Source organism: Atta cephalotes (assembly GCF_000143395.1).
Source record: "Atta cephalotes unplaced genomic scaffold scaffold00053, whole genome shotgun sequence".
Taxonomy (NCBI): Eukaryota; Metazoa; Arthropoda; class Insecta; order Hymenoptera; family Formicidae; genus Atta; species Atta cephalotes.
Window position 1 is genome coordinate 892,132 of NW_012130117.1, and position 11,139 is coordinate 903,270.

The 11,139-nt window shown below is 35.0% G+C and overlaps 1 protein-coding gene across 1 annotated transcript in view; it reads left to right on the plus strand.

Annotated features, from left to right (window-relative positions):
* The first annotated feature begins 523 nt into the window (after positions 1 to 523).
* Positions 524 to 11,139, plus strand: part of LOC105623123 — a 242,308-nt gene continuing 231,692 nt past the window's right edge. Inside the window, exon 1 of the mRNA XM_012204521.1 lies at positions 524 to 656. Coding sequence (XP_012059911.1) covers positions 524 to 656 — 133 coding nt within the window. The remainder of the gene's footprint in view (positions 657 to 11,139) is intronic.

The window sequence follows — 11,139 nt, forward strand, 5'->3', positions numbered from 1 at the left end:
TTTTCTATTTTCAATCAATGGCACAAATCTTGATATCTTTTCTATCTTCGATTTTTAAAATTAATATCACTATTGAATCTTCATCCCTCGGCAATCCATTCGCATGTCAATATCCTTCTCTCCCATTACGCAGACTTGATTTAATGAAATTCTTTAAATCATTCTTTTGAGAACTTTAATTGAATTGCATATAAATATTATGCGTGTATAAATCACGCAGCAGCGTATTCTTGTAATTTCCTTCGAGCTATTATATCCGTCGGGCGGCAATGTTCAGATCGCAATGATATGAAAACACCAGTTATTAGATGCGGTGGAATAAAACGATGGTAGTATCGAGAATTTCGTTCGATTGCGTAGGTATTCAACAGCAGTGACGTATTGTTGGGCGCCCGTATTCGAACGGAAAAAAAAGAGAGAAAAAAGAGGAACGAGCGTAGCGAATAAAAGCGGAGAGGAGTAGCGGAGGCATGTCGGAGAAGATGATGTCGAGACGGAGAACTGATTGAAACGTGAGAAAAAAATGACGACTATCGAGGCCGTTAGTGAAATGAGTGCGGTACGTCGGGCGGTATGGTTCAGCGCCGTGTTATTCGCAGCAACTCCCTTGGCCTATACTCAAGTAACATGGACACCAATCTACGTGGGAGGATACAGTGAGTACAATTGTTATTCTTTACCATTGGTGCAAAGCGATGATAGCGAAACAGAAAGAAAGTTAGACTGTATTTTATGATAAAATTGAATTAATATTCTCTAGTTATAATTTTTATAATTTTAAATACTTCAATATTTTTGGTGAAGCGCTATGATGAAATGATTCGACTGAAAAAGGTGAACGCTGTAAAATATAAAGTAAATGTTAAATTTGTTAGAATTAAAATATAATAATGTCACTAATTTCTTATGCATGTGACTTATTAACGTCATTTATTATTCCTCGTGATTTGCCCGCGGAATGTATGAACATGCGATAGTTGCAGTTGTCACGTACACTAATCTTCATTTTCATATAATAATACATTATGATAAATTATGCTTTGGACCTCGTCGCTTCGTTTCGAGCTGAAAAAACATGTCAAAACGAGCGCACATGCGTTTCCTCTTTTTTACGCGACATATTTTCATTCGTCCGACGGGAAAGCGAAAAAGGAAGAAAAGAAGCGGCGCAGTAAACGATGAAATATCACGCAACGTTATTTTTCGCATTTCTCCGAATTTTTTTTTAACGATTCGAACTTTGGCAATCAGGGTTATAGCACAAACGACGAGTGGCGAACGCGAAAATGTGCTTCACGATAACCTGTACGAAGGATTGATAGTGTCAATTAACGAGCCACGACTGAAAGTTCGCAAACGAGTACAATGGTGCATCAGCTTTCTGCACGGCAATTGAGAAAAGAGACATCAAAGTGAAATGAACTTATCTAAAGTTGGTAGTAGAAGTCCTCAAACGCATGTTACTATGGTATTAATGAAATGTTAAAAATTCCAATGCTCCTTAAAATAATATATTATAAAATAAAGCAGATGTAAAGTAGATAACATCTACTTTAATTAACTAATATTGGCTTAAAGTTTTTTTACAAATGAGATTGACAGAATAATAAAATAGAACATTAAATATTTTTTGTACTTAATATTATTTTATTGTTTTAAAGTGCTTTAAAAGAAAATTTTAATCCAAATTTTATAAAGATATTGGAGCAAATTGGACGTTGCTGTGAAGATATGTTCCATTAATGCAATCGTAAATGATTATAATGATATTTCTTTGGAAAAATTAGTTCAGAATTTAATCTATTGCTCGCATAACAGGGAGCGTCAAACTGGGAATGATGATAAATGCATAAAATACTCGCTTAAGAGAAAAGCAATCTCACGAGTATTCAGATCTCGACGGACATTAAATTTTTATAACCTGGGACATTTATCCGTTAATGCCGTCACTCCGCCTGATGGACGTTGCAATAATCGAATTACAGGAATAGTCCGTTATATAATTTAGACTGGATGGTTTTAATATATTTTACTGTTAATTATCACCGTTGAAAGTTTAAATCGATAGCTACTACCCATCTATAACTATTTCACTTTACGACCTCACTTTTGTGTATATATTAATGAAATTGTATCATATACGCAGATGCTGCGATGATAAGTAGATTGTGCGGTCCATAAACTCATATAACGCGATACACAATGCGGGAATATCGTCGAAATATAGTATTACGTGTCATACTTTCGCAAATAATTGGACATAAAATGTGGCATTTATTTAAATTTACTCATAATACATAACATAAAACGATTATATCAGAGAAATTTTTTTTGTATTGTTACAAATATTGTAATATTAAAAATCGAAATTATAAAATATGTTATAAAAATGATCGACCGACTGTGTTGGGTTGTCGATAGTACAGATAGACAGTATTTTATTCTACGTACTCCCGAGAGAAAAACGTGGAGATCTGGAATCTGTAACAATGTATCTACAGTAGGATCAAATTATCGCACACATAGAAAACGATATTGCAAGAGGGTTTAGCCCAAGTAGAGTTTTACCGAATGATCATTCGATCCACGTAGAACGGATTGAAAACCAATCACGCTTCGCTCCGTAGAAAGATATAGGGCCTTGCTACCTAGAAATCAATCTGAAACGTGCCCGAAGTAACTCAATTTTCTTCAGTTATGTCTAAGGTTACCGTTACAGGCCGCGTATAAGCTGATATGAGAAGGTGAGCGTCCTTGAGTTTGCAACTTCCGCGAAGTCTGATCGCAGTCTTAATCACTAGAACTTCATCGTGAGAAATTAAGCACTACCGTTCTACAACTCCAACGTATCTTACCTTGTTTGTCTTAATGAACAAGTCGCAAAGTTGCGCCTTCCTTGCCTTTCCGAGATTTACTCGCTAACATTTGTAATAGGAAACATAACGATCAAGTGATATTTCTAAAAATTAAAAATTATAATCTAAAATTAAAGTTATATTCTGTTAGAGAGTACTCTAACATTTTAATATTTTAATTTTGCAATGTAGTGTTTAATTTCTGTAATGACATTAAGTACTTAGTTGCTATATTTTCATCCAGAAGTAATCCGTGTTATATCACGTCAAGTTTCTGTTAATAAACACAAGTTAGGAGGAGCAAGTTACAGAAATATATTCAACACATAAGCATGACGATGCAAATGTGATACACATTCGCCAAGTGGAATGTCGCTTTATTCAAAGTCCAAAGTAGCAACGCATAGCATACCGTAGTAACAGAACTGAGAACCTAGTATAACGCGCCATTGTGGCGCATCAATCTTCTAGATCGTTACGCGTCCTCCGTCCATTTAGTAGGTCCCTCCAGTTAGATCCTGACTTCGTCGTAAGCGATGTCGTCGCGGTAACGACTAGGCTAGACAAGCGGATCCTTTAAAGCGTGATCCAGGGTTGCGTGTAGATCCGCCGGAATAATTCAAGCCGCAAACATCGTGCTCCAGTGATGGTGGATCAGGCGGGAGAGAACTCGGAGTGAGTTTAAGCGAAGGGGAAACGAAGTGGTGGAATATAGGATCGCCGCTGCTGAAGACTCTCCTTTGCAGTTAGTTGTCGTCGGTAGCAGACTGTACTCTAATTAACGGCGGGTAACAAGAGTACCCGAGAGAGATGGAGAATTGTTGTAATAACTTGCGGTGCTATCAAGCGATGAAAGATGTGGAGGTGGAAGAGAAGGAGAGATTGCATACAAAAGAGAACGGATAGATGGAAGGGGGTGAGTTTATGGAAGACGTGAGAGAGAAGCGATTCTCGAATCGGTAACTCAAGTATCTATCTTAAAATGTTGTCGATTAATTAACACCCGAATACCAAGTACTTGCTGTTTCCCGGTGTTGAAACTTCCAACTTTCGTGACGTGAAAAGGTTGAAATCCAGTTGATGCTTCCGGTGAATATTGCGCGATACTGAGAAGACTAACTACTGTAAGCAGAAATCGGAGATGGATAGTCTCTCACGTCGTATTAAGTCGACATAAATGGGGTTGAAAGTCATTTGTCATACAACTCTGTATGCCAGTTTATACCAAGTTATCAATAATGCTTGATGAAAGTAATGAAGCTTTTTCCAGTTTTTTCTGCATAAAGCATTTCTTTCCGCGAGTTAAATTTTTTAATTCGGTCATTAAATAATAAATTATGTCATAATGTTTAAAAAAAAGAAAGTTTTATTACGTATTCATCAGAACATTTCTTGTTTTTATGAATGGAAATTAAACTGATGAGAATAAATCAAATAATAGAAAAAATTTTATTTTTAGTCAAAGCAAATTTTGATATTTAATAATTAATCTAATTTCCATTTATATAACTGTTTGTACACGTCTCTTTGAAAAATGACATTTTTTTCACTAATTATTGTAAAAAATATCTCCATATAGTGGTCAAATTGATTAGACGTCCTAAAAAGTTAGGAGGAGTTTCAGATTTAAACCTTGACTGAGGTGATATTTTTTACAAAATAAATTTTTTACAGTATTTTAAAATTATTAGCATTATTAACGATCAATATAATTTGTGATGTTATTTTTAGCTTCAATTTATGATTGCGTTTCAAATCCAACAAATTGAATCGACGCGTATTTTATAGAACTGAAAAATGTATTTGCACTTGTATATAGATATTATTAACTACCAAAATCCACTTCGATCAAAAATAGAATTTTTTTATATTATTTGATTTACTTTTATTATCTTTGTCTATTTTTGAGTCTATTGCAGAAAACGAGTAGAGAAATAAAGTGTAAATTGATGCGCTTTATTCTTTGAATTTCGATGACGCATCATAGAAAAACGGATCAGTGGCGCGGTATCTTGCTATTACAGTGTGTATAGATTCACGAAGACTGCATTGTGAATCAGACATGCGTATTTAATTCACGTATTACTCACACACGAGAATACACGCAACATGCTACCGGTTACGCGCACCTTGTCTCATTATTCGAACTTCAAAAGGATCATACTTCCATTGTAGCATAGCAGTAATTATATTCCTTTCATGCACCGTTATTATGTTACGTTCGTCATTTATGACGAACTGGTCTTTATAACAATAGGTGATTGATGTCGTCTAAGCCAATATCATGGATCAATAAATTATCCAATAACATTGTTTCATGAAAACGACAAAAATGATTTAGCATGATGCCTCGGAACAAAACGTTGTGTCAGTTTGATCTAATTTTATATATCTACATTTACTCAAGATGATTCTTGAATCGTTCAATTTGTTCAAGTTATCTACGTTATTTCTTGATAAAGAAACGATGGATAAAGAACTTCTTTTAGGCGCGCGTGTCCAACTTGGCGAATGAAGTTGAAGATTGTAAAAAGACTTACGCTCGTAAAGTCGCGGTGAGATTCAAGTTGGACGAACGCGACTCGAATATCATGATCAGTCTTTAAAGATTGCGAGCGATTCTCAAAAAAGGGCATATAGAAAGCTTTTGTCATTCTTCTCCATCTTTACTTTCTCGTTTCGCACTACTTAATCTTATCACGAGCGAGTCTCGGCCGTTCAAACTCACAGTCGTTACTACAGACTTGCTGTCTTGAAGAGCAATTTCGTTCACGAGCCAAACTTTGATCTTCTCGCGGTTTTTATTGCATTGTTTTATTAACGAGAGCGTGCTACGCGACGCGAATTAATTACTTTGTGTTTGCACTAAATTTATTTTGTTTCAACAACATATGATAATAATGGGGTAACTTCTACAGGTTAATCATGTATGAAATATACTTTATAAGTAATTATGATTAGTAATTTGGATGACGGTGATAAATGATTTTATTGTATAAAAACGTTTGCTTAGAAATATATTCTTTACAATTGCCTAGTGTCAGACATTATTTCTTTCGTGATAAATAGTAAACATTGGTGCCATACAAATACATACCCAATATTTTAAAAATAACCGGATTACAAGAAATCCGATTATTTTAAAAAATATAGGGATTTCTTTGTATATTTATCCACCAATCTCAAACAACATTGCTGTGAAAATATGGCATTGTGCGAGCTATAAATGCGTATTCGTCGTATTGATTTATAAGTCAAAATGCGAGAGAAAAACGTGACAATCTCGCACCGTGCGTTTGAGGAAGTTGGATATGCGGAGTGCATGAAGGCGAAAACGTTTGCTTGGACGAGTAAACAAGGGCGAGTCTGTTTGCTTTCCGAGGAGGAAGAGCATGTCTCAGCGTATGCGTGGAACGAGGTGTCTCCCCTTCTCCCTCCTCCCTCCCCCCGTCATATAGGCATCTCTGCAAGAATGACAATTCAATATTGATGCTAACCTTGCTTTCATAAGCAACTGTTGTCCACCAATTTGTGTGTTCACAACAATAAAACCACGCTTTCAAGCTTAGAACGCGCTCTTTCAAAGTGAATTGTAAACTTTGCCCAGACAACTTTGTTTTCCCGGTAGACGGATGTTCAGTTGATATTCCTCGCTGAGATTGTGTATCTTAGTTCCGTTATTTATTAACTTGATCTCACTTGAAATTTCATTTTCTCCGACAAACTGCGACGCTAAAGGAATTATTAGAAGTATTATTTTAATGTTCTCGCATTATTACATAAAATGACAAATGAATTATATAGGAATGATCGCTTTATAATCGTATTAACAAGAGGACAAGCAAAATCCTAGATTTCATTCAACTTTTAGTAACGATTCATAATAATAAAAGTCATATCAGTGCACAATATTTACGAGATATCATTATTGAAAGTTTTGGCACAACAGCTATTATCGTGAATTACCGGGAGGAGTATACAATAACATTAAAAATTGAGCGAAATCTAGAATGTCGAAGGTTAATTGTCCTCTTATAAGTAGTAAAAAACTTGTAACTAACTTTGAAAAACTTCATTAAAAATGTCGGAATATGACAGAAATTGAAAAAGTTAAGCCGTTTAGTTTGTCCTACATTACTGAAAATCTCCTTGACCTTGCTCTTCGACCCCATTACAGTTAACTAATTTAACTTATACTTTGTCTCCAGTTTTTAGGTATCTATTGTCAAAAGCAGAATTTGGAAAAATTAAGCTGTTTTCAAACAATTTTGCGTACGAATAATCAGACGGACCAACCCTATGAAATTATATAAAATATGCTGTATTATTTAATAAATATCCAAGTATAAAATAAGGCAAAACCTTATATTATTACAAAGAAAAATTGTATTCATAATATTGATAATGTGACTGTAGATATTATTTTAATTAATAGATATTATTTTAAGTGTCAATTTATGGCATGAATTTACTTTCTCGAAGAGCACAATCATCAAAGAATACATTGATGTTATACTGCCGAATTGTTCAACAAGGGAGCAGCTGTAAAAAGATACTGCATAATGAGAAAAGGGGTTTCATCGATCAATCGCGGAGGCGCATTGTTACAAGACATCGGGACTACCGCGAACGAGCGAACTTGAAAAGCCACCTGCGCGCGCGGGGTGTGCAAGTGCATTGTAATTTCATAGTCTTGGAGCCCCTTCTCCCTAACTTCCTCCCACCGAGTTTCCTGCCAGGTCGACGGACCGGGGACCGTCGGGCAAACTGTAATCCTGTTTTCTAAATGTAACCCAACTTCAACGAACATGTGTATGTCCGACCGCAAGCACTGTTCGACAATTTGTCTCCGCGCCCAACGCTTCGCCGCACTCCTCTCTCTGTTTCCTCGGTACTCTCTTCGCCGCTCCCTCAGTTTCCTAACTACATTCTCCTTCTCGCGTGTTCGGTATCCTTCCCAAGGGTGTGAAAGCCCCTTGCGCGAAACTACATTTCCTTCGATATTCTTGCATGTGCATACGCAAACGCATTGAGACAGTAGACAATGCGCGCGCGCGCACGACGTGTTCGTTTAGCTCCATGTGTATACGGAATTCATGTACGTGTAGAGTAATGTAGGTTACATAGATTGTCTGTATACTGTATTGCCCTATTGCAAGTGTGTGCATGTGTCCGTTGCACATTTAGGTTTTTGGATGCAGTTTAACGCTTCGCTTGGTCTTCGACGTAACTTCCGTGAGAAATTTACTCGGTGTTGCTCTTCGAAATTTGCGTCGAAGATTATCGAACTACGATAAACCTTAACCACCAGTGCTAACCATTCTACTCGTAGCTTATTTGCCTCGTATAAGGAACAATTTCTCTTGAAAGGCGTCTTGCGTGTTTCTTATCAGTAAACTCATATATCGATTTTAGTTATTTTAAAATAATTTTAATAGTTTTATTTTAAGCAATGGATTTAAATAATAGATTATTATTATTATCTTTATTATTATTACGAAACAGTCTCGATGACAGCTATTAAGAAGCCTTGAATATAAAATATTAATTTATTTACGAGGGATAATATCAAAATATTCTCTGCAATATAAAATAACAGAGATACATTATATTTGTTAATGACATGTACATTTCTGTCAACAGATAAATGCATGAGAGCTACAGATCTCATCGAAATTACTCTTGTAAATTATCTCTTATTATAACTGATAATACGTATCATTTTATTCTTGAAAAGAATCACTAAATTATATCAAATCAGATTTATTAAGCCATGCGCGCGCACATATAGATTTCGAGTTTGCTCGACAAACCATCAGCGATACATATCGTCGAAATTCAAATTTCTCCATTCAAGTCACTCGTCATCGCCCAACGAAGCTTGTAACATAGCAGTTTGGCAAGAACAATTAACCTCGGGCTGAAAGCATTTAGCAATACCAGTCTAATTCAACCGTCGTCAGATCTCGCATACCGTCCCTTCATCCGACTCGTATCTAACAATCGATTCCTGTTAATCCATTCCGTGCAGCGCACACAATCGCCGATCTCGTTGCACCGGAATGTTTTATACGGACCTTTGTTCGTAAATTCACGAATAAGCGCCGGTGGGAAAATCGATCTTCTTTCTTCCTGCGCCGGCGGATACGAATCCTGTTGAAATTCGATGCCGATAGCAGACTCGTATATACAACACTGTTGAATCAACATTGATATTTTTACGATGGCTCTTTCTATTTTCTTACGCAATTTCTTTGATATAGTTGAGAAAATTACTTTTAAAAGTAACTATCGTTATTCGTTATTTATTGTAAAAAGTAACTAGTTATCGTTACTCGTTATGTATTGGAAAAAGTAACTTGTATAAGCGTTATCATTGTGTACGTATATAAGCGTTATTATTATTCAACACAAATACTAAGTCATTACAATTTCTGTTATTTTTTTTTTTATTGTTGATGACCTTTTTTTAGAATGGTATCCAATTGTCTATGTCACAATCAGTTCTACACGAAATCTGTGGTGACAATAGTTAATCGCAACATGATCAAATATAACATTTCCTTTTTTTATATGAAAATTCGGACATTTCATACATTGTACATGAAACATTATGTATAAAGTAATTATATGTATAAAAGTAATTATATTTATCACCGAAAAGTATTCCAAAAAGTATAATAATACTGCGTTATTATTATTACTTATATTTATCACTAATAAAAAATATAATGTTGTCGATTTATTACTAAAAAATGTATAACAGCGTTATACAAATAATTTCTGAATCTAATTGGCATACATTTGAGATATAATATATTTAATGGATACACTGAAAAAAAAAAGTCGAAATATTCGCAAGTAAATGTTACATGTGACATTTACTGATTATAACAAAATTTAATTTTAAAATATTGACAGAATATAAATTTCTGTGAAATATATTTTATTAATTGTAAAAAATAAAAAGATGGTATATTTATTAAAAATAAAGTTGAATTTTGTCGTATTTAAATAAGAATTTATTTGATATGATGAAATAAACTAATAAACTTTCAAATAAATGTTTAAGTACCTTTTTTTAGTGTACCTTAATATATATGTATATATTATATATATATATATGTATATATATATATATATGTATATACATATATATTAGCTGGCAATTCAAATTACATTCAATGAAATTATTATTTGTATAAAAAAAGGGATACTTTGTATATTCATTGTATATAGTTATAAGCATGAAATATTCTATTTCAATATGTAACTATATTTCTTCATATTATTTATTTTTACCATATTTTATGTATTTCGCGTAATTTTAATGAAGACTTAATCTTTGTCAACAACTATTGTCGAGGAAAATCGAGTTTGTATTCGTCTAATCAATGATAACGAAATGTCGATGGAAACGACAGATACACTTGGTTAATTAGCCTTCGAGCATTATTAGTAATTACTGTTGTTACATACATTCAACGGAGTTTTAACGTAATGTTGAATGATTGTAACCGGAAATCGACTATAGTCGTTGCTCATGGCAACCTGAGTCGGAAGAGCGTGTCGTGTGCGAATTGTCGATATTCGAGAGAGCGGCAATCGCAGTCGCTCGTCATCGCATGGAGAGAGAACGGCTCGTAACTTGCAGCAAGAACAATTAGCCGGCGGGCCTGCCAGAATTGCCATAGGCGGTGCAGCCGGCTGGTTGCTCTCGCACTCGTCATGAGTGCTCTCCACGCAATCCCTTCCATACCCCCCCTTCGGGTTCGTCACGTCCCTCTATCTCTACCGATTCTTGTTGCACCAAAGCAACCCCAACATGAGTTACAGCCTTCCGTCAAGTTTCCAAGGCAGTAGCGGTAGCTGCTATAATCTACCAGTAATATTGTTCAAAATATCCGGAGCTAACTTCGGCACGTCGTGACGCGTGTTTCCGAATGAAGCGCGTCATGCTTCAACTTCATTCTTCTCGTGCTGTCCATGATTGGCGTCACGCAGAGAGCGAAAGTGTTTTCGTGTGTTAGATAAGTAATGTCGTGATGGAAGTTTCAAGAATGCGACTTGAAGTGCGCTATGACTAATTAAATTGTCACTACATGACGCGTGACGCGAAGATGATGTACTTAATTCTTCATGTATTCCGTTTGAAAAGTAGAGAGAAAACATGATTTCGTGAGAGATAATTCTACGCTGTTTTATACGAAATGCAAATTTAATAAGTAACCTTGTTTTATATATATATATATATATATATATATATATATATATATATATATAT